Source organism: Coregonus clupeaformis, unplaced genomic scaffold (genome assembly GCF_020615455.1).
Source record: "Coregonus clupeaformis isolate EN_2021a unplaced genomic scaffold, ASM2061545v1 scaf0247, whole genome shotgun sequence".
NCBI classification, from domain to species: Eukaryota; Metazoa; Chordata; class Actinopteri; order Salmoniformes; family Salmonidae; genus Coregonus; species Coregonus clupeaformis.
The window spans coordinates 97,109-119,716 of NW_025533702.1; the positions used below are offsets into that span (position 1 = coordinate 97,109).

Consider the following 22,608-nt stretch of genomic DNA (forward strand, 5'->3'; position numbering starts at 1 on the left):
GCCACAAAGTCAAATTGGCTATATCGTATATATTCGCTTTTTGATCTTAATTTAAGATTAGGGCTAGGCATACGGTTAGCACTGTGGTTAAGGTTAGGGTACGGTTTAAAATCACATTTTAAGAAGATATATTGTAGAAATAGGCAGGGTTTATGACTTTGTGGCTGTGATAACTAGTGACGACCCCTCACACATTGAGGGTTGTGTGATTTGAGAGAGTATACAGAGATATTGGAGAAAGGAGAAGATAGGAATTCAATTGCCCATTAAATGGAGGAACGTAACGCCTCACTTATCCCTTCTGAAAGTCAGCGTATGAGTCGAGAAACCTGCCTATTTTCCTCAAAAGTACGTAATGTCACGATTCCAAAGCTATGCGATATTTCAGAGAACAATTTAATTATCTCACATCTCGGAAAAGATTTGTAATGTTGTACTTCTTGTTGACGAAACTCATGCTAATTTTGGGTTTTTGAGCTACAGCCCAATTGACTCCCATTCACTCCCTGAAGGAGAGCTCTCCTTGTCCCAGAATCGCCCAGAATGCACCGCGCGGCCCATTGACGACGCATGGGCAACGTACAAAAGGTCGTTAATACGATTCCAATCTCCTCAAAAGTATCTCTGGAGTACAGCTACGACCAGAAGTTACTTTTCGTAGCAGGTTAGGAGAACATTTTAGCTCACCCTAAACCTTTTTCTTACCTTAACCTAAGTCTCCTAACCTGCTACGACAAAGTCACTTCCGGTCGTAACTGGACTCCCTCTAGTCATGCATTGTTGACATGCTAGTCGGAACTCTGAAATGTTCGACTTGCTAACTGGTTGTAGTTATACACGTGCCACGTTCAACGAATCAGCAAGTCGGAAATTGTGAACGCAGCAACAGAACCCGCATCGAGCTATCCTCCAGCGCGTCAGATTTGACAGCAGAAGCTACGCAGCCAAGTTTATTTGAAGTTTTTACACAGCCAGCAAACACTTACAACTCAGCCTGTAGTGTGGATTGTAGAGGTTTCGATCAAGATGATTTTGCTGACAATGATCGCTCGAGTAGCAGATGGACTGCCGCTTGCTGCGTCGATGCAAGAAGACGAGCAGGTTTGAATGAACCCAATTTACTTCCTAGCTAGCGGTTTACAAACTTGATTTAGCTAGCTAAATTACATAATATTCTGGTGAGTACTACTAACTAACATTTTATATTTCCCAATTGCCTTGTTTTAGAGGCACTTCTATCATATATAGTGTAGCTGTTTGTTTTAACTGAAATAATTATTTCATACCCCTTTATCTCTCCCTATGTTTAGTCAGGAAGAGATTTGCAACATTACCAGAGCCAGGCTAAGCAGCTGTGCCGCAAACTAAATGCCCAGAGTCCCAATAGATGTACTCTGGAGGCTGGGGTTATGTCCTTCCAGTAAGTATGAACTCTATGGTGTCTTCTGTGCTAGTCTGTGTCATTAGTGCCGAGTTTCCACAGTCCTAACAAGGCAAAACTCGGGTTACTTGTTCAGGAATAACGATAACCCCCTAGTCTGTGACTGGTCGGCCGCAGTGGTGTATGTAGAAATCTTGATCGGCCTATTTGAGATAAGCTGTAACGTATTAAATGTTTCTTCCCACTAACGGTTTACATCTGTGTTTGTCTCGCCAGCTATGTAATAGAACACGGCGTGTGCTACTTGGCCTTGTGTGAAGCTGTGTTTCCCAAGAAACTGGTCTTTGGGTACCTGGAAGACCTCCAGACAGAATTCAATGAACAGCATGGAAAGAAAGTCTCCACAGTCTCCAGGCCGTACTCTTTCATTGAGTTTGGTGAGACCTTTTAATTTTTTCAATCATCAGCGTCCAATTCAAGACACCCTAGGCAAACAAAACATATTTGAAGTAAGGGTGCATCATAGCTGATGTAAAAAAGCAAACTAGATAAGTCTGGCAAAGGAAAATCCAGCAAATTCTATTGCGTTTCCCCATCCCATGTTTTTCAATTCAGTGCAGATACAAGCGGATGCCACATTAGACTTTAGATGCACCCTAAACCAACACGTAGTGTGTTATTATTATTTGTCATCCTTCCTCAGACATGTACATCCAGAAGACAAAGAAGAACTACATTGACAGCAGGGCGCGGAGGAACCTGGGCAGCATCAACACAGAACTGCAGGACGTCCAGCGGATCATGGTGGCAAACATTGAAGAGGTCCTGCAACGAGGAGAGGCCCTATCTGGTAATCATCATACCTCGTATAATACACAGCCCTGTCATCAAACCCGCCAGACATAAAATACACCTAATCCATTTAAAGGGATAATTCAGGCCAAAATCTAACTTTGTCAGATGTTTTCATACATAAAGTTGTCTAACATTGAGCTGAGTCCATATTCCATGCTATCAGTTGTTGAACCACAATATCTATTAAGGTAAAACTGCAGACCTCAATCCCAAATGAATGGAAAAGATGGGCAACATCTATTTCCTTCTTTAAGTGGTGCCTATCTTTCCCATTTAAGATTGAAGCCTGCATACAGTGCATTCGGAAAGTATTCAGACCCCTTCCCGTTTTCCACATTTTGATAAGTTACAGCCTTATTCTAAAATGGATTAAATAAATACAAATCCTCAATCTACACACAATACCCCATAATGACAAAGTGAAAACAGGTTTGAAATGTTAGCAGATGTATTAAAAAATAAAAACATACCTTATTTACATAAGTATTCAGACCCTTTGCTACGAGACTCGAAATTGAGCTCAGGTGCATCCTGTTTCCATTCATCATCCTTGAGATGTTTCTACAACTTGATTGGAGACCACCTGTGGTAAATTCAATTGATTGGACATGATCTAGAAAAGGCACACACCTGTCTATATAAGGTCCCACAGTTGACAGTGCATGTCAGAGCAAAAACCAAGCCATGAGGTCGAAGGAATTGTCCGTAGAACTTCGAGACAGTATTGTGTCGAGACACAGATCTAGGGAAGGGCACCAAAAAATGTCTGCAGCATTGAAGGTCCCCAAGGACACAGTGGCCGCCCGGCCAAACTGAGAAATCGGGGAGAGAAGGGCCTTGGTCAGGGAGGTGACCAAGAACCCAATGGTCACTCTGACAGAGCTCCAGAGTTCCTATGTGGAGATGGGTGAACCTTCCAGAAGGACAACCATCTCTGCAGCACTCGACAAATCAGGCCTTTATGGTAGAGTAGCCAGACAGAAGCCACTCCTCAGTAAAAGGCACATGGGAGCCCGCTTGGAGTTTGCCAAAAGGCACCTAAAGGACTCTGACCATGAGAAACAAGATTTTCTGGTGTGATGAAACAAAGATTGAACTCTGGCCTGAATGACAAGTGTCACGTCTGGAGGAAACCTGGTACCATCCCTATGGTGAAGCGTGGTGGCAGCAGCATGCTGTGGGGGTGTTTTTCAGTGGCAGGGAGACTAGTCAGGATTGAGGGAAAGATGAACGGAGCAAAATATAGAGATCCTTGATGAAAACCTGCTCCAGAGTGCTCAGGACCTCAGACTGGGGCGAAGGTTCACCTTCCAACAGGACAACGACCCTAAGCACACAGCCAAGACAACTCAGGAGTGGCTTCGGGACAAGTCTCTGGATGTCCTTGAGTGGCCCAGCCAGAGCCCGGACTTGAACCCGATCAAAAATCTCTGGAGAGACCTGAAATCGCTGCCAAAGGTACTTCAACAAAGTACTGAGTAAAGGGTCTGAATACTTATGTAAATGTCATATTTCAGTTTATTATTTGTACATTTGCAAACATTTCTAAAAGTCTGTTTTTGCTTCGTCATTGTGGGGTATTGTGTGTAGATTGTTGAGGGGAAAAAGTGGCGCCCGAGTGGCGCAGTGGTCTACGGCACTGCATCGCTAGCTGTGCCACTAGAGCTCCTGGTTCGAATCCAGGCTCTGTCGTACCCGGCCGCGACCGGGAGACCCATGGGGCGGCACACAATTGGCCCAGCGTCGTCCAGGGTAGGGGATGGAATGGCCGGCAGGGATGTAGCTCAGTTGGTAGAGCATGGCGGTTGTGGGTTCGATTCCCACGGGGGGCCAGTATGAAAAAAAGAATAATGTATGCACTCACTAACTGTAAGTCGCTCTGGATAAGAGCGTCTGCTAAATGACTAAAATGTAAATGTAAAAAAAAACAATTGAATCCATTTTAGAATAAGGGTGTAATGTAACAATGTGGAAGAATTCTAGGTCTGAATACCTTCCGAATGCACTCTACATACACGGTTAAATATAATACAGCTATTATTGTTTACATTACGGTACTAAAATTGAGATGAATATTTTTCCCTCCAGCTCTTGACACCAAAGCCAGCAATCTGTCCAGTCTTTCAAAGAAGTACCGCAGCGACGCCAAGTACCTCAACACCCGATCCAGCTATGCCAAGATAGCAGCCGGGGCAGTCTTCTTCATTACACTCATCATCTATGTGCGTTTCTGGTGGATCTGATGGATTGGCATAAGGACTTTGAAAGAGGAGAGTCTGGATTCCCTTTAAACAAATATTTAAACTCACTGGTACCTATTAATTATAGGCTATCAAATTGGTGGTTTCTGTTAACAGCAAATCTTAAGTTCCTACATGGATGCCTTAGGGAGAGACCTTGTGAGTATTGGATGAGTGTAAGTCGCTCTGGATAACAGCGTCTGCTAAATGACTTAAATGTAAATGAGTGGATGGAACCGTGCCTTTTTCAGCTTTGTCATGTCTCGTACCTAGGGTCCTGTGTTTTGCTTAAAACGTGTCACTTGACCTAGATTTTAACCTTTACTTTAAGCCTTTTCCAGAAATGAGAATTAGACCAAAAATTAAAGCAATTGTCTGAGGATGGTGCTGGAGCATCTGACAGATTGATGGAAAAAGCTTTAAATTAAAGGTTAAAATCCAGGTCATGTGACATGATTAACCAAACACAGGGCCCTACAATACCTGTATAAAGATACTGCCCTGTGGTTGATAATGTGAGCCAAGTGGAGCTTTCTGTGAATTCATAGTGCTTGTACAATCCCATTAGCTGGAGCATAAAAGAGATGGAAAATGCATTGTTTACATTATTCCGTTACTTAATTTTTTACAATGTCTCTTTGTGAAGGAAAATTCTATCTATATGCAAATGGTCGTAAGTGTGAAAACTCTTTAACATGGCAAAAAAGTTGAGTTTATTGTTTACAAAAGTTACAGAACTGCAAAATATGATTTGTTGAAATGTATATTTACTATCTTAATGTTTATTTAAAAAAATTAAACACTACATGTTGAAATGAGAAATAACACTCCCTTCCCTCCAAAAAATACACACACACACTTGCACAGTCAAACATACACACTCAAACATGGGCTCACCCATACAAATGCTCATACTTGTTATACACACACATGCAAGCCTCTTCACATTCCTCGTCCTTCCCAGGGGTGATGAATGACCTGATGGTGAATAGGTCTACACCACAAGATCAAAGTCATCCCTCTGGAAAACAAAAGGCAACACAGAGAGTCAGAAACCCTATGTGTACAACAGGATTTACCATCATAGACTAGACAATCTTATATTCAAACATAGTCAAGAAGTCTTGACAAAATTCAGTTTGTTTGTTAGATCGTGGTCTCTCTCACCTCATCATTGTAGGTCATGACGTGCTGTTTGATCTTTGAAGAGTCAACCCATGTTACAAAGTCTTCCATATTTCTGATGGAATAAAACATTTAGGATTTGGGGACTGACAAGATGTCAGAAAAAATATGTATCAGAAGTAGTCAGACAAAACCCAACACTTACCTAGTGACAAGGAACGCTGGGTCTGTGACAATCTCTGGTCCCACACGCACATCTAAGGTACAGTCAAGGCCACAAAGCACTACATTGATATTCATCACAGAAGACCAATCTTATTGACATTTCAATCTATGATCCCTACAAGAGGGTAAAAAAACACCATTGCCACAGCATGCACACAGGCACTACATCACTCGTACTGTGACCGTATGAAGGATACGTCCCTGTTCGATGAAGGTGATGGCAGTCTTCAGGTTCTGAGCCATTCGTAAGCTTACCATTATGGTGGGTAGCCGCCTCCTGGAAATCAGAGATTGAGAATTGAGCCAGAGGTATTACAAGTGATGGGGCGGCGCACAATTGGCCCAGCGTCGTCCAGGGTAGGGGAGGGAATGGCTGGCAGGGATGTAGCTCAGTTGGTAGAGCATGGCGTTTGCAACGCCAGGGTTGTGGGTTTGATTCCCACGGGGGGTATGAAAAAAATAAAATATGTATGCACTCACTAACTGTAAGTCGCTCTGGATAAGAGCGTCTGCTAAATGACTAAAATGTAAAATGTAATGGGTAGAATGCAACATCTAGTTTTACTCTTACTATTGTTATTGAGAGATGGAATGGGTTTATTCACCTGCAGAATGAAGAGGCTGTGACTTTCTCTGTGAGAACCAGGTTCTGTTTGGTGGGGATCAGCCCAGTACCATACCTTTAAGAAGAGATGCAAATGTTCACAACATAATCACTGTAGTAAATCTGTGTTACCCACTTTACTTTTAGATGACAGACAAGTTTCCTATGAGCGCAGGGGACCGGGTTCAAATTCAGCCCGGTCACACTGATACTCACAGTTTCTCAAGTAGTTGACCTGTGCTGTGGGCTCTGAAGCCATCCTTCTCGTCCAGATCACGTATCTTCTGAGCAAGCTCTCTGATGTTACGGCTCAACTTATTGTACCTATGGAGATAACGTTAGCAGACTGTGGCTAATCAGAAAGCACTGAGGCTCCTGAGTAGGGACAGACTTCTAGGGATTCTCAGTGTTCTAGGGGTTGTCAAAGTGCTAAAACGGCCTCCATATAGAACAAATATGAATATAATAGATGGAAAAATATGGTTGGATGTTCGCCTATATCGAGGCTATCATTGAACTAGAATGCAGCCTGTAGGTAGGCCTTTTAAGAATTAGGAAGTCACCCTTATTCTACTATATAGCAAATGAACAATAACTTTCACATCCAAACCTTAATTGATTCATTTAAACACATTTTACATATAGCTGGAGACATAAAAAAGGCCATAAAACCGCACACTCACTTAGTGTAGTCTTCTCTCTTCTCGATGTGATACTTTCGCAATACTTTCACCTCGTGCAGGTTGTTGTCTACCTCCCAGTTGATAAAGTCAACCTTCTTCAAAAGCTTCTGCTCGTGAAATTTCAATTTTCGAACCATCTTGCCAAAATAATTTTGTAGCTAGAAAACGAACATGTATTTACCAAGATACATTTACTTCCACGCTTTCCGGACCAAGAGGAAGCGCATGTTTTTCTTCTTCGGCGAACTGGTGCTGATTCGCAAAGAAAGAGAAGCAGACCGACAAAAATGTAAAAAATAAATTGTGTGATACCGCCATCTACTGCGCAGGAGTATGTACTTGTAACTGCACGTGCATGTCGCACGTGGCTAGTCGAACGCCGAACTCTTTATTGAGACAATGCAGAAACACCAATCCTAAATGCCCTGAGTTAGCCTGCCCGGGACAGGTTAGTTCTGAATGATTTTTTTGTCATATAAATGTACCTGGCTAAAAGGTGAGCCACTGTCTTGGTACCGGTTATCCCGAGTTGAACTCAGAGTTGACCAAAGTTACCTCACCTACTCCTCAAACCACGTATGTAATATAGGGTTATGGGATTAGACTTCAAGACAATATAATGTGAAAGACTTAGCTACACTGCAGACCAGAGGAGGCTGGTGGGAGGAGCTTTAGGAAGACGGGCGCATCATAATGACTGGAATGGAATTCATGGAACGGGGTCAAACGTGGGTTCCATATGTTTGATGTGTTTCTTACTGTTCCATTACTCCTATAGCTACTCCCACAGCCTGCTCAGCTGCAGACAGACAGTTCATGTTAACATGCCACTCCAGCAGTGGCGGCTCCTGAAAAAATTCTCAGGGGGGGCAATTTTTCTGATGATTTAGGTGACCTACACACATTTTTAAAAAGATATGTCCAGCAACAACATGAAGACAGGGGCAGCATATAAGTCAATGCCAGAAGCATTTATTGACTGATCTCAAAAGTGTTGGCTTACAAAAGCAAAATAAGTTATCACAGTAAAAATAATCAAGGGTGTTCTTTCACATTCCTCAACACTGCATAAACAATATGCATTTCCATAAACAAATGAAATATCAGCTGAAAATACAGCATCTTGGTATTTGTTCAGATTGCAGGATCAACAAGAGCTTTTACCACATTTTTTGCCTCATGGTTGAATTGGAAATATGTGCACCTGAGCATAATTCACAACAAGCAAGCAGGAGCATATTCTGGCCAATTGTATAGATTTGTAAATATGAACAACCATATTCTGGCCAATTGTATAGATTTGTAAAAATGAACATGAACAGAATTTTTTTATTTTTTACTTTTTTTAAAATGAAAAATAACTATTTTAAACAACATCAACTGTGAACTGATTTGGGCGTGTGTGTGTTAAAGAGACAGACAGGGAGGGACAAAGAGAGAGAGAGGCTACATTACTTGTACTGAAACGGTTCTCTTCTCTCTTTCAATGCAGCAAAGCGGTCAATGACTTTCTCATTGAAATCAGGCATGCTGAGGACTAGTTCCCTCTCCATGGAAAGCATGGCCAGTGCATTCAGACGTTCCTGGCCCATTGAATTTCGCGAGGAATGTCTTAACTCGTGTCAAAGTTGAGAAACATCTCTCAGCTTCAGCTGTTGTCATGGGAGTAGTTATGAGGATGTTCAACAGAGTCACAGTCTCAGAGAACGTCTCCTGGAGGTTGTAGCTCATGAGAACCTGGTACGGTGCCAGTGCACCACAGTTTGACTTTCACGTCGTCGGCAAAAGACCGTTCAGTCTCTCCAAAAGCACACTGGCGATTGAGACTGAGGTTGATTCCGAGATGGGAAGGAACTCAAAAAAGCGCTCCTGCACTATGTGGTTGCTATCTATGTACCTCAGCACAAGCACCAGCTGTGTCTGTGTAGAAACGTCCGTGGTCTCGTCAGCTTGGATAGCTACGAAGTTCGCCGACTTCACCTCCTCCACAATATGTTCCCTCATGACCGCTAGCATACACTCCAGAAGCTCGTTTTGAATGGTCTTTGATGTGAACTTCTTTCAAAGAGACAATCGAGTTGCACTGAACGCTAGCCATGTTGATAGTAGTACGTGAATTGATTGACGCTGCTACCCGCTCTTTTCTTAGTTACGTTGATGGTTATGTTACGTATGACGAAAGCGCGTAAGTGCAAGCCCTCAGAAACCCATAGAGATTGTATTGAAAGCTCTGATATTTGAAAAAAAAAGATTTTACATGACAGGCTATGAGAGACCCCTGGGCGATTTTCAACCTGACTGAAATCGCCCCAAAAGGGGCGGGGCCATTTGAAGCACGACTTTAGCCTGATTGGACATTTAGTGGCAGATCAGACGTCTAGATTAGAACACTGATAACTACTGTTGCCGTGATATAATTGATTAGAAAAAAAATCCCTTCCTTTTCCCGTTTGGCAGTGCGTCGCCCATATCGCCCTAATGAACACACCGCCCCTGCACTCCAGAATGGTATACTATGAAGCAAGCTAGATCTACTCAGGCTTTTATAAAGTTAGCCAGCTTCAGTTAGCTTCACATTCCAGATCAGGCTTAATCTGTACTACGACTGTGGATATTGCTCGCCTGGCTGCTAGCTGTGGCAGGCTTGTAACTGCGCGTGCATGTCGCACATGGTTAGTCGAACACCGAACTCTTCATTGAGACAATGCTGAAACATCATTCCATGGGCGAATAAGTGCCACATTTTAATTTGTGACGAAAGGAACATTTAAGAAAATTTATCTTGCAGATTTAGCAGGCTATGGTGTCAAAATGGCTTTTAAAAGTACTGTCTTTATTTTATTACTTATCGTTAATGCCGTCTTTGGTGTGTTTTTTCCCACTGCTGCTTTTCCCCAAACCTGCTTTTTCCCACTCCTATCTGTAGAACAGCTTGTTGCATTGTGGCCATAGACATATATTCCATAGAAGAGTTTTGGAACCACTAACCCTGGAAATTGTTAGAAATTGCGTCAATTCAAATCTGGTATTAGGAACAAAAGAGGTCAATACACGTCTTCTAAATAGACTAGTATTTAATTAATGCAAACACTTCAATGGTAAATATGATGTTGGTATATACGGGCTCCCTGAAATACCACGCAGGGCACTCAGAGAACTAATCCATTGTTACAGATTCTTCTTCAAATACTCGGACAGTTTTTAGTTCCCGCTCTCTGCTGGGCCTATCAGGGTAGAGACTGAGCGTGGTTTAGACTTACTCAGCCAATCCGTTGGCGCACAGGCTAGTCCCAGCCTCTTGGCGCTCCACCGTTGCACACTGTTGCCAGGCATAAGTTCTTATCATAACAACCTGTCATGGTGAGAAGAGCCAGCTCCCCTAGACACCATTCCTACGTCCAAGGACGGTTCACAGATCACAAAGAAGCAGTATAGTCTAGTATTTGGAGACACAAATTCTTATCTTCCCCTGCTCCCTAAAACAGCTCCTCACATTAATCACAGCTTGCCAGGTGAAAAAACCCACATCAGCACAGTCCAGACCCTCCATGCCTTAATCATTAATGCATTCCTTCCAAGCTAGTCATCCCATCCATCTATGAGAATAATAAATCCCCACACAATGTGTCTGTTAAACTCATGGGTACATTATCAATGGCTACCAGTCTTGACTTGAATGGGAACGGCCATCTATGGATTATATGTCTATGGTTGGTTGCAGCTGTCAGTTTGACAGTTTGACTCAAAATACAATCGCGTGAAAAACGTACAGTTTGGAAAGCAAAGTAACAGTACTAGTAATGTTAAAATACCCAAGTAATAAAATAAAGACGGCACTTCTAAAAGCCTATTTCACACAATACATTTACGTCATTTAGCAGACGCTCTTATCCAGAGTAATTTACAGAAGTGAACGCCTACATTTTCATAATTTTTTCCGTATTGGTCCCCTGTGGGAATTGAACTCATAACCATGGTGTTGCAAGCACCATGCTCTACCAACTGAGCCACACGGGACCATAGCCAGCTGAATTTGCAAGATGCATTTTCTTTCATTTTGATTGTGGCACCAACTCCCCATTGATTGATGTTTCAGCATTGTCTCAATGAAGAGTTCGGAGTTTGTCTAGCCATGTGCGCCATTCACGTGCAGTTACAAGCCTGCTAGAGTTAGGACCATAGAATTAGGAATTAGAATTCTAGAATGGACATGAACCTTCTTGTGTTTTAGGTTATTGTCCTGCTGAAAGGTGAATTCGTCTCCCACTGTCTGTTGGAAAGAAGACTGAACCAGGTTTTCTTCTAGGATTTTGCCAGTGCTTAGCTGCATTCCGTTTCTTTTTATCCAAAAAAAACCCTCCCTAGTCCTTGAGATGACAAGCATACCCATAACATGATGCAACCACCACCATGCTTGAAGATATGAAGAGTGGTACTCAGTGATGTGTTGTGTTGATTTGCCCCAAACATAACACTTTGTATTTAGGACAAAAAGTTCATTTCTTTACCACAATGTTTGCAGTATTACTTACAGTGCATTCGGAAAGTATTCAGACCTCAGACTTTTTCCACATTTTGTTAAATTACAGCCTTGTTCTAAAATTGATTAAGTAAATTTTTTTCCCTCATCAATCTACACACAATACCCCATAATGACAAAGCGAAAACAGGTTTTTAGAATTTTTAAAAACGTTTAATAAATACAAAACAGAAATACCTTATTTACATAAGTATTCAAACCCTTTGCTATGAGACTCGAAATTGAGCTCATGTGCATCCTGTTTCCATTGATCATCCTTGAGATGTTTCTACAACTTGATTGGAGACCACCTGTGGTAAATTCTATTGATTGGACATGATTTGGAAAGGCACACACCTGTCTATATAAGGTCCCACAGTTGACAGTGCATGTCAGAGCAAAACCAAGCCGTGAGGTTGAAGGAATTGTCTGTAGAGCTCCGAAACAGGATTGTGTCAAGGCACAGATCTGGGGAAGAGTACCAAAACATTTCTACAGTATTGAAGGTCCCCAAGAATACAGTAGCCTCCATCATTCTTAAATGGAAGAAGTTTGGAACCACCAAGACTCATCCTAGAGCTGGCCACCCGGCCAAACTGAGAAATTGGGGGAGAAGGGCCTTGGTCAGGGAGGTGACCAAGAATCCGATGGTCACTCCGATATGGCTCCAGAGTTTCTCTGTGGAGATGGGAGAAACTTCCAGAAGGACAACCATCTCTGCAGCACTCCACCAATCAGATATTTACAGTAGAGTGGCCAGACGGAAGCCTCTCCTCAGTAAAAGGCAGATGACAGCCCGCTTGGAGTTTTCTAAAAGGCACCTAAAGACTCTCAGACCATGAGAAACAAGATTCTCTGGTCTGATGAAACCAAGATTGAACTCTTTGGACTGAGTGCCAAGCGTCACGTCTGGAGGAAACATGGCACCATCCCTACGGTGAAGCATGGTGGTGGCAGCATCATACTGTGGGGATGTTTTTCAGCGGCAGGGACTGGGAGACTAGTCAGGATAGAGGGAAAGATTAACAGAGCAAAGTACAGAGAGGTCCTTGGTGAAAACCTGCTCCAGAGCGCTCAGGACCTCAGACTGGGGCGAAGGTTCACCTTCCAGGACAACGACCCTAACCACACAGCCAAGTCAACGCAGAAGTGGCTTCGGGACAAGTCTCTGAATGTCCTTGAGTGGCCCAGCCAGAGCCCAGACTTGAACCCGATCGAACAACTCTGGAGAGACCTGAAAATAGTTGTGCAGCAACCCTCCCCATCCAACCTGAAAGAGCTTGAGAGGATCTGCAGAGAAGAATGGGAGAAACTCCCCAAATACAGGTGTGCCAAGCTTGTAGGGTCATACCCAAGAAGACTTAAGGCTGTAATCGCTGCCAAAGGTGCTTCAACAAAGTACTGAGTAAAGGGTCTGAATACTTATGTAAATGTAATATTAGATTTTTTATTTTTTTAAATACATTTGCTAACATTTCTAAAAACCTGTTTTTGCTTTGTCATTAAGGGGTATTGTGTGTAGATTGATGAGATGAAAAAAACAATTTACTCCATTTTAGAATAATGTTGTAATGTAACAAAATGTGGAAAAAGTAAAGGGGTCTGAATACTTTCCGAATGCACTATAAGTGCCTTATTGCAAACAGGATGCATGTTTTGGAATATTTTTGTTCTGTCAGGCTTCCTTCTTTTCACTCTGTCTTTTAGGTTAGTATTGTAGAGTAACTACAATGTTGTCGATTCATCCTCAGTTTTCTGATATCACAACCATTAAACTCTGTAACTGTTTCATTGGCCACATTGTGAAATCCCTAAGCGGTTTCCTTCCTCTCCGGCAACTGAGTTAGGAAGGATGCTCTGTATCTTTGTAGTGTCGGGTGTATTGATACACCATCCAAAGCCTAATTAATAACTTCACCATGCTCAAAAGGATATTCGGTGTCTGCTTTTATTTTTTTACACATCTACCAATCGGTGCCCTTCTTTGCGAGGCATTGAAAAACCTCCCTGGTCTTTGTAATTGAATCTGTGCTTGACATTTTTCAACAAAGAAAATTCCACTTTGACATTATGGGGTATTGTGTGTCGATCAGTGACACAACATTTCAATTTAATCAATTCAGGCTGTAACACATTTTATAATTTTTTTTAAAGTAAAGGGGTGTGAATAATTTCTGAAGGCACTGTACATATCTATCTCAATTACCTTGTACCCCTGCACATCGACTCGATACTGGTACCCCGTGTGTTACGGTCCGGCACTGTTGGTCCTGTTCCTGCTGGTTTTCCTTTCCCTTTTTCCCTGTGTGTGTTGTTTGTGTCTGTCTCCCCCTGCTGTGCAGTCCAGTCAGAGGATCTAGGTCAGGGGGCGTGGCCATTCTCTCACAAGATCAGTTACATCCAGCTGCAGCTTATTGTCAACAATCAACCAGCAGTTATCTACCCGGGCTGGACACCTCTCCAGCGCCAGTTCGTTCCTACACTACCTGTGATCTCGTCTGTTCCTGCTGCCTGCCTGCCTGCCATTCCCACGCCGCAACCTGCTCTGTTGTCTGATATCCTCGTCATCCAGCCCTCAGGACTACTGGCTCTCCACCCTACTCAGCTCCTACCCCGGCCTGAAGCTACTCCACCCTGTACTGCTTCTCTCTACCATAACCCGCTGAATAAACTACATCATAATTCACCCTCTTTGTCCGCGTGTCCGTCTCTGCACCTGAGTCCCCCACCCAAGCCTAATAGAAACGAACTGGCCCAAACATGGACTCAGCAGAGATGCCACATGAAACAACGGGTGATGGCATACAACGCCCTCCATTCACAGGGAATGCTATTGGGACAACACGACCAACTCATCCGGACTCTATTGGATAACAACCAGCAGTTGTTGGATCAAGTATCTCATCTCTCCTCTCAGGTAGCTAACCTGGTAACACTCACTACCCTTCCTCCCTCTGTTTCTCCTCCGCCTGTTCCTCCTACAGTGGCTCCAGGTTCGGCTTCCGCTCCTGCCCTTCGGGAACCCCCTACAACCTCACCCGAACCTTTCACCGGGGACCTGAACAAATGCCGTGGTTTCCTGCTTCAGTGCCGCTTGGTGTTCCAACAGAAGCCCCTGTCTTTCTCCACGGAATCCTCAAAGGTACATTACGCACTGGGGTTAATGAGGGGCAAAGCTTTGATTTGGGCAGAAGCGGCTTGTTCTACTCAGCAGATTGCCAGCCTGTCGTTTGACGATTTTTCCTCTCAATTGAAAGTTGTGTTTGATCACCCGGACCATGCCGGGACCGCCACAAAGAGGCTATTGAAGCTACGACAGGGCACGGGTAGCGTGGCTGAATACGCCATTGACTTTTGGACCTTGGCAGCCGATTCCAAGTGGAATGACGAAGCTCTTCAGGGAGCGTTTGTTAACGGTCTAAGTGACCCGATTAAGAATGAACTAGCTGTTCGTGATGAGCCTGCTAACCTTCATGTTCTCGTTTCCCTTGCTACACGAATAGACAACAGGCTACGGGAGAGGAGACAGGAGAGGGGCGGTCGGGTCCACACCACAGGCGGGGCCCCCTCGCTTTCGGCAGCCCGAGCTACACCACCACTCGGACACCGCCCACACACCTCAGCGGATCCCTCCACGGAACTAGACGAGCCCATGCAGCTGGGCCGTGCTCGTCTGTCCCCTGCCGAAAAGGAACGGCGCATGCGGGCTGGTGAGTGCATGTACTGTGGGGACCGCACTCATTTCCTGGTTAACTGTCCGGTTCGCCCAAAAGACCAAGCTCGCAGGTAAAAGTGGGCGTACTTGCGAAGTGCTACACCTGACTCAATGCCCACAGCACCCCGTCTAGTTATCCCAGCTACAGTCCAGTTCAGGAATCTATCTCTCCCACTAGCTGCTCTAATCGACTCTGGTGCTGAGGATAGTTTCCTTGACGTCAACCTGGTCACTCAGGCTGAGATCCCTGTTAAGCCCCTGCCTAAGCCTATAACAGTAACCGCTATTGACGGCCATCAGTTTGCCAACATCACCCACCAAACTGTCCCCGTTTCTCTCATGCTGTCCGGCAATCACAAAGAAACCATCCAGTTTAAAGTAGTCTCCTCCTCGGCCTCCCCCCTTATCCTCGGTTTCCCTTGGCTTAGCCTTCACAACCCCCATATTGACTGGCAAAACCACAAGATACACAGTTGGAGCACTCACTGCCATTCTGTTTGCCTTGGGTCGGCTATTCCGCCCTCGGTCGGCTCCCCTGCTTCCCCTGTCAAAACCCCAGACCTCTCTTCAGTCCCTGAGGAGTACCTGGACCTGGCCGAGGTATTCAGTAAGTCCAAGGCACTTTCATTACCACCTCATAGGCCATACGATTGCGCTATTGAGTTACTGCCTGGAGCCCCTTTGCCGTCCAGTCGGCTTTTCAATCTGTCCCGTCCTGAGGAGAAGCTATGGAAACCTACATAGGCGACTCCCTAACCTCTGGCATCATTCGTCCCTCATCTTCCGCTGTTGGAGCTGGGTTCTTTTTGTAGAGAAGAAGGACAAAACATTACGCCCCTGCATTGACTACAGAGGACTAAATAACATCACAGTCAGAAATACATACCCCCTGCCTCTCATCAACTCAGCATTTGAACCCCTTCATGGTGCCACTGTGTTTACCAAACTCGACCTACGTAACGCTTACCACCTCGTTAGGATCAGGCGGGGAGATGAATGGAAAACTGGGTTCAATACCCCTCTCGGACACTTTGAATACCTAGTCATGCCATTCGGTCTCACTAACGCCCCAGCAGTGTTTCAGGCCATGGTTAACGATGTGTTGAGGGATTTTCTACACCGTTTTGTGTTTGTCTATTTGGATGACATTCTAATATTCTCTAAGTCACAGGATGAACACGTCTCCCACGTCCGTCTGGTTCTCCAACGCCTCATGGAAAACAAACTGTATGTGAAAGCAGAAAAATGTGAGTTCCACCGGCAGTCCGTCCCCCTTTTTGGGCTTTATCATCGAGCGGGGACAAGTGTCACCAGACCCTGACAAGATCAGAGCGGTTGTGGAGTGGCCCACACCCACGTCTCGGAAGCAGCTAACGCTTCCTGGGCTTCGCCAACTTCTACCGCCGCTTCATCAGGGGTTTCAGCCGAGTGGTTGCCCCCTGACCAAGCTCACCTCCCCCTAAGGTGCCATTCCTGTGGACGCCTGAGGCCGAGTCAGCCGTGAGTACATTGAAGGAACTGTTCACCACCTCACCTGTTCTTATTCATCCAGACACTAGTTTGCAGTTTATTGTGGAAGTGGACGCCTCTGATTCGGGGGTGGGGGCTGTCCTGTCACAACGTTCCCCACGGACCAGAAGCTCCATCCTGTGGCCTTTTTCTCCAGGAGATTGACCCCTGCTGAGAAGAACTACGACGTGGGTAACCGGGAGTTGCTTGCTGTCAAGTTGGCGTTGGAGGAGTGGAGGCACTGGCTAGACGGAGCAGAGCAACCCTTCATAGTCTGGACAGACCACAAGAACCTGGCTTACATCCAGTCGTCCCAAGAGGCTGAACTCCCGTCAGGCCAGATGGGCTCTGTTCTTCAGCAGGTTCAAGTTTATTTTAACATATCGTCCTGGCACACGTAATGTCAAGCCTGATGCTCTCTCTCGCCAGTTTACAGACAATGAAGACTCCAGCAATCCTGAATCTGTTCTGCCCGCTTCCTGTTTGGTGGCGGCGGTTCACTGGGAAATCGAGTCCCTCGTCCGATCGGCACAAGAGTTGGAACCTGGACCGGCCGATGGCCCCCCGACCTTCTCTATGTTCCCGCAGCCGTGCGGCCGCAAGTGCTCAACTGGATCCACACCTCACGCTTCTCCTGCCACCCTGGTATGAACCGTACACTGTCGCTACTGAAGAGGCACTTTTGGTGGCCATCCGCCGAGGCTGACGTCCGGGAGTACGTGGCGGCCTGTTCCATCTGTGCCCAAAATAAGGCTTCCCACAGGGCTCCTTCGGGCCTGCTGCGGCCTCTCCCAGTCCCGAGTCGTCCTTGGTCTCACGTGGGCTTGGACTTCGTCACTGGACTTCCTATGTCTGAGGGTAATGACACCATACTCACCATCGTGGACAGATTCTCTAAATCTGCCCATTTTGTTGCATTACCAAAATTACCATCTGCCAGTGAGACAGCCGACCTCTTTGTCCTACATGTATTCCGTCCCCATGGAATACCTGTGGACATAGTGTCCGATAGAGGCCCACAGTTCATTTCTCGGGTATGGAAGGAGTTTTGTTCGGCTCTGGGTGCCACTGTCAGTCTCTCATCAGGTTTCCATCCCCAGTCCAATGGCCAGACTGAGAGGACCAATCAGGACCTGGAGGCTGCTCTACGCTGTGTGACATCCCAGAACCCGTCCACCTGGGCCAAACATCTCCCGTGGGTCGAATATGCCCACAATTCCCTCACCTCATCTGCCACCGGCCTCTCACCATTTGAGGCGGCTTTGGGGTACCAACCGCCATTGTTCCCGTCTCAGGAAAGGGAGTTAGCCGTCCCGTCAGTTCAGGATAACCTTCGCCGCTGCCGCAAGGTGTGGGTGGACACCCGTGAGGCTCTTCTACGGACAGCAGAGCGTAACAAGAGGGTGGCGGACAGGCACAGGGTAGTCGCTCCCCAGTTCCAGCCTGGTCAGCGAGTCTGGCTCTCCTCCAGCAACATCCCCCTGCGCACTGACTCCCGTAAGCTGTCGCCCCGGTATTTGGGTCCTTTCGAGATCGACTCCATCATCAACCCTTCGGCTGTTCGGTTGAAGCTTCCCCAGGCCATGAGAGTCCATCCTACATTTCACGTGTCCCAGCTGAAGCTGGTCTCCTCCAGCCCTTTGTGTCCGCCTGTGGATCCCCCTCCGCCACCGCAGTATTATTGACGACCATCCAGCCTACACGGTGCGGAGACTGCTGGACGTCCGGAGGCGTGGTAGAGGGTTTCAGTACCTGGTGGACTGGGAGGGATACGGTCCCGAGGAGAGGTCCTGGATTCCCCGACGATTTATACTGGATCCGCAGCTGGTGGCTGACTTCCATAGGGACCACCCTGACAAGCCGGGTGGGTCGCCGGGTGGCGCCCGTTGAGGGGGGGGTACTGTTACGGTCCGGCACTGTTGGTCCTGTTCCTGCTGGTTTTCCTTTCCCTTTTTCCCTGTGTGTGTTGTTTGTGTCTGTCTCCCCCTGCTGTGCAGTCCAGTCAGAGGATCTAGGTCAGGGGGCGTGGCCATTCTCTCACAAGATCAGTTACATCCAGCTGCAGCTTATTGTCAACAATCAACCAGCAGTTATCTACCCGGGCTGGACACCTCTCCAGCGCCAGTTCGTTCCTACACTACCTGTGATCTCGTCTGTTCCTGCTGCCTGCCTGCCTGCCATTCCCACGCCGCAACCTGCTCTGTTGTCTGATATCCTCGTCATCCAGCCCTCAGGACTACTGGCTCTCCACCCTACTCAGCTCCTACCCCGGCCTGAAGCTACTCCACCCTGTACTGCTTCTCTCTACCATAACCCGCTGAATAAACTACATCATAATTCACCCTCTTTGTCCGCGTGTCCGTCTCTGCACCTGAGTCCCCCACCCAAGCCTAATACCGTGTGTATATAGCCAAGTTATCGTTACTCATTGTGTATTTATTCCTTGTTATTATTTCTCTATGATTTCAATTTTTTTCTCTCTGCGTTGTTGGGAAGGGACCGTAAGTAAGCATTTCACTGTTAGTCTACACCCGTTGTTTACGAAGCATGTGACAAATAAACATTTATTTTAATGATATCTCTCAACTTTAAACAATGTGAATTTCTAATACAAAATAATTTGTGTAGCTTTTTTCTATTCTGTGGCTGCATGAAATAGCAAACATAACGTGAATTTAGCGATTACATTTGTTTACTTCATCTTTGTGGCTACCTGATGAAACAATAACATTCATTACTGTAGTTAGGCCAACCTGTACTCTACGGTTTTTAGCAGTGTGTTGGAATAGATTCCACGATCTGGACTTGAGAGAGTGCTCGATCGGCTAGTTCTCGACACTGTGTGTACCAAATTATGTATAGAAACCCTGGGTTGCTGTTGCTAGGTATTGGCCAGTGAGAGACTTTGATGCCACCAGTCTGCCATATTGGCACTCCCCAGAAGGTGCAGTCACAAACAGAACAATGAGCCAGATGTTTCATTGGATGTATACATCGCAAGCATCCGGTTGGCATTTCCACTCACCACCAAATATGGTGGTGAGAGGAAGCCCAGTGGCTGGCCGTGGGAGATGGATTTTGGCCAACATTCTGAAAATGTTCTCATTGATGAAACATTTGATATCAATACAGTTTTAAGAATCTGTTACGAACAGAGTGGACAACGTTTTTTTGTAGACTTTACCCCCTGCCAAAGTTGTAAAAAATTGCGTTGTTTAGAAGGAGTGCAAGGGCAAAATGAGTTATTGCTCAAGCACACTTTGAAGAGTAGTAAGTCTCTAAATGTCCTTGAGTGGCCCAGCCAGAGCCCGGACTTGAGCCCGATCGAACATCTCTGGAGAGACCTGAAAATAGCTGTGCAGCGACGCTCCCTATCAAACTTGTTAGAGCTTGAGAGAATCTGCAGAGAAGAATGGGAGAAACTCTCCAAATACAGGTGTGCCAAACTTGTAGTGTCATACCCAAGAAGACCCGAGGCTGTAATCACTGCCAAAGGTGCTTCAACAAAGTATTGAGTAAAGGGTCTGAATACTTATGTAAATGTCATATTTCCATTTTTAATTTTTTATAAATTAGGAAACATTTCTAAAAACCTGTTTTTGCTTTGTCATTATGGGGTATTGTATGTAGATTGATGAGGGAGAACAAATATTTAATCAATTTTAGAATAAGGCTGTAACGTAACAAATGTGGAAAAAGTCAAGGGGTCTGAATACTTTCCGAATGCACTGTCATTACTTAGGCCTACTACTCATTACCAAGTTAAAATACCTACAAACAATAGATCAGCTTCTATTTAGTCAACTTTACTGCAACGTGAAAATACCTCTTACAAAATAATGATTTTTGCTGTTAGATTAATAATGTGATTAATTAGATTAAACAAAGATAACATAAAAATAACTATTCTAGTGGTGACTCAAATCTGTAGCCTATAGAATGGTGAGTAGCCTAGATAGCTCATTAAGGAAAACGGGATTGTCTTTTTCTCCCCTTTTTAACGTTACAAGTAACAACAGAAAGAAACAACTCTTTCTCTGTCTTCATATGTTTCTTTCTTGTAAGCATTTTCCCATCCTGGAGTCTGAGACCTTGTGGAAATCTGTGGTAGAGAAGAAGAATGTACGACAATTTAGTATTAGACACTACATTACCCTATACTAGTTATCATCATCATGCTTTCTATAGTTTAGGCCTATAGCTACCTAGCTAGTCCTTGTGTTATCCAGCTAGCTATAAAAGTGCATGCTAACACCAAAGATTTTTACAACTAACCCAAGATAGACCACACCCTGATGTTTGAAATGGGAAGCTTGTGAGTCGAATTTTAGAATAAGGCTGTAACCTAACAAAATGTGGGAAAAGTCAAGGGGTCTGAATACTTTCTGAAGGCACTGTATAAACAAAATCTAATATGACAACTATGATTTCCCAGTAGGGGGAATGAATAATGATGTTACAGATAGCTTTACATCAGCCTACTAGCCACATAAAGCCTACCATTACTTATACTAGGTCACAGTTTGATCCTCCTGATGTAATGGAGGTGATGGAGGTAATTGGTAACTTATAGATATCAGCAGCGGCCATGATGAGATTGGTGCCTCTTTGGTGAAATCAGTGTCTTCCTTGATTACTGAGCCTCTAACGTATATCTTCCCCAAATCTATGTAAACTGGTTTTGTTCCTAAAGATTAGAAAATTGCCAAAGTTATCCCCCTCTATAAATCTGTGGATCCAAGATCTTTTACAAATTGTCGCCCAATATCTGTAATACAATGTTTTTCTGAAATCCTAGAATAATTGGTGTATAAGAGAAAGTTGAAACATGTAAATCAACACTGTATTCTATATGAGCACCAATATGGTTTTAGTAAAAACTACTCCACTGATATGGCACTTTTGCAACTTGTGGATAAAATCTTTACAGCCCTGAACAACAATGAATACGCTCTTGGCATCTTTTTAGATTTATCAAAAGCGTTTGACACGGTTGATCACTAAATATTACTTCTAAATTGCATTATTACAGTTTTCATGATTATACATATAATTGGCTATATAATTATGTTTATGATAGAGAACTATTTGTTAATGCAAATGGCTGTGCATCTACCAGGGCCAAGATAACCTGTGGCATGCCACAGGGTTCAATAATTGAACATTTGTTATTCCTAATCTATATGAATTACCTTGCTGCTGTGTCTTCTACCGTGATACAGGAGTGGGTCGCAGTTCCGGAGTGACCCACTAGGTGTCATCCTCCGACAACTATAGGCACCTCCTCACTCACAGTCGGGACTAATTATGTGCCTATTGGTGTCACCTGTGGCTATCTGATTCACCTGTGTATTTATGCCCTCACTTCCCTTGCTCAGTTTCTCTGCTAATTCCTTGATGTCAAGCAGTACGTATCAGTGTCGGATCACGTGATGGAGTTACAGGTACTCGAGAAGTGTTCTCCCTGTGTCATTGTGTTTTTCCAGTCAGAGTTAGTATTTCGTATTGTTTGCTGTCAGCCTGTTTTTTGGAGACCTATGTGCTCCTCATTAGTTTTCGTGAATGGTCTGTTTTGTATCCTGGCTTTTGGACCACCAGTAAAGATCCTTTTTCACCATCCTTGCCTACTGTCTATCCTGCACCGTACCTGGGACACACCTCACACCAACCCTTACACTACCTTACTTCCCATTTTCTTTGCTGGTGATACCAATTTGATTTTATCACACAATAATTTTGATTGACTAATTAA

General features: G+C 44.7%; 2 protein-coding genes across 2 annotated transcripts; one reads left to right on the forward strand and one right to left on the reverse strand.

Annotated features, from left to right (window-relative positions):
• The first annotated feature begins 254 nt into the window (after positions 1-254).
• Positions 255-5,401, forward strand: LOC121534999 (vesicle-trafficking protein SEC22b-B-like). Its single transcript, XM_041841642.2, has 5 exons — positions 255-1,101; positions 1,311-1,420; positions 1,658-1,818; positions 2,085-2,231; positions 4,325-5,401. The coding sequence occupies exons 1-5, from the start codon at positions 1,027-1,029 to the stop codon at positions 4,477-4,479; spliced, it is 648 nt and encodes a 215-aa protein (XP_041697576.1). The 5' UTR covers positions 255-1,026; the 3' UTR covers positions 4,480-5,401.
• On the reverse strand, positions 5,222-7,424 carry LOC121535000 (U3 small nucleolar ribonucleoprotein protein IMP3). Its single transcript, XM_041841643.2, has 7 exons — positions 7,114-7,424; positions 6,647-6,754; positions 6,432-6,506; positions 6,024-6,103; positions 5,807-5,858; positions 5,644-5,716; positions 5,222-5,497 (listed from the first exon to the last, which is right to left on the reverse strand). Exons 1-7 carry the CDS (start codon positions 7,248-7,250, stop codon positions 5,471-5,473), a joined length of 552 nt encoding a protein of 183 aa, XP_041697577.1. The 5' UTR covers positions 7,251-7,424; the 3' UTR covers positions 5,222-5,470.
• Positions 7,425-22,608: the final 15,184 nt, after the last annotated feature.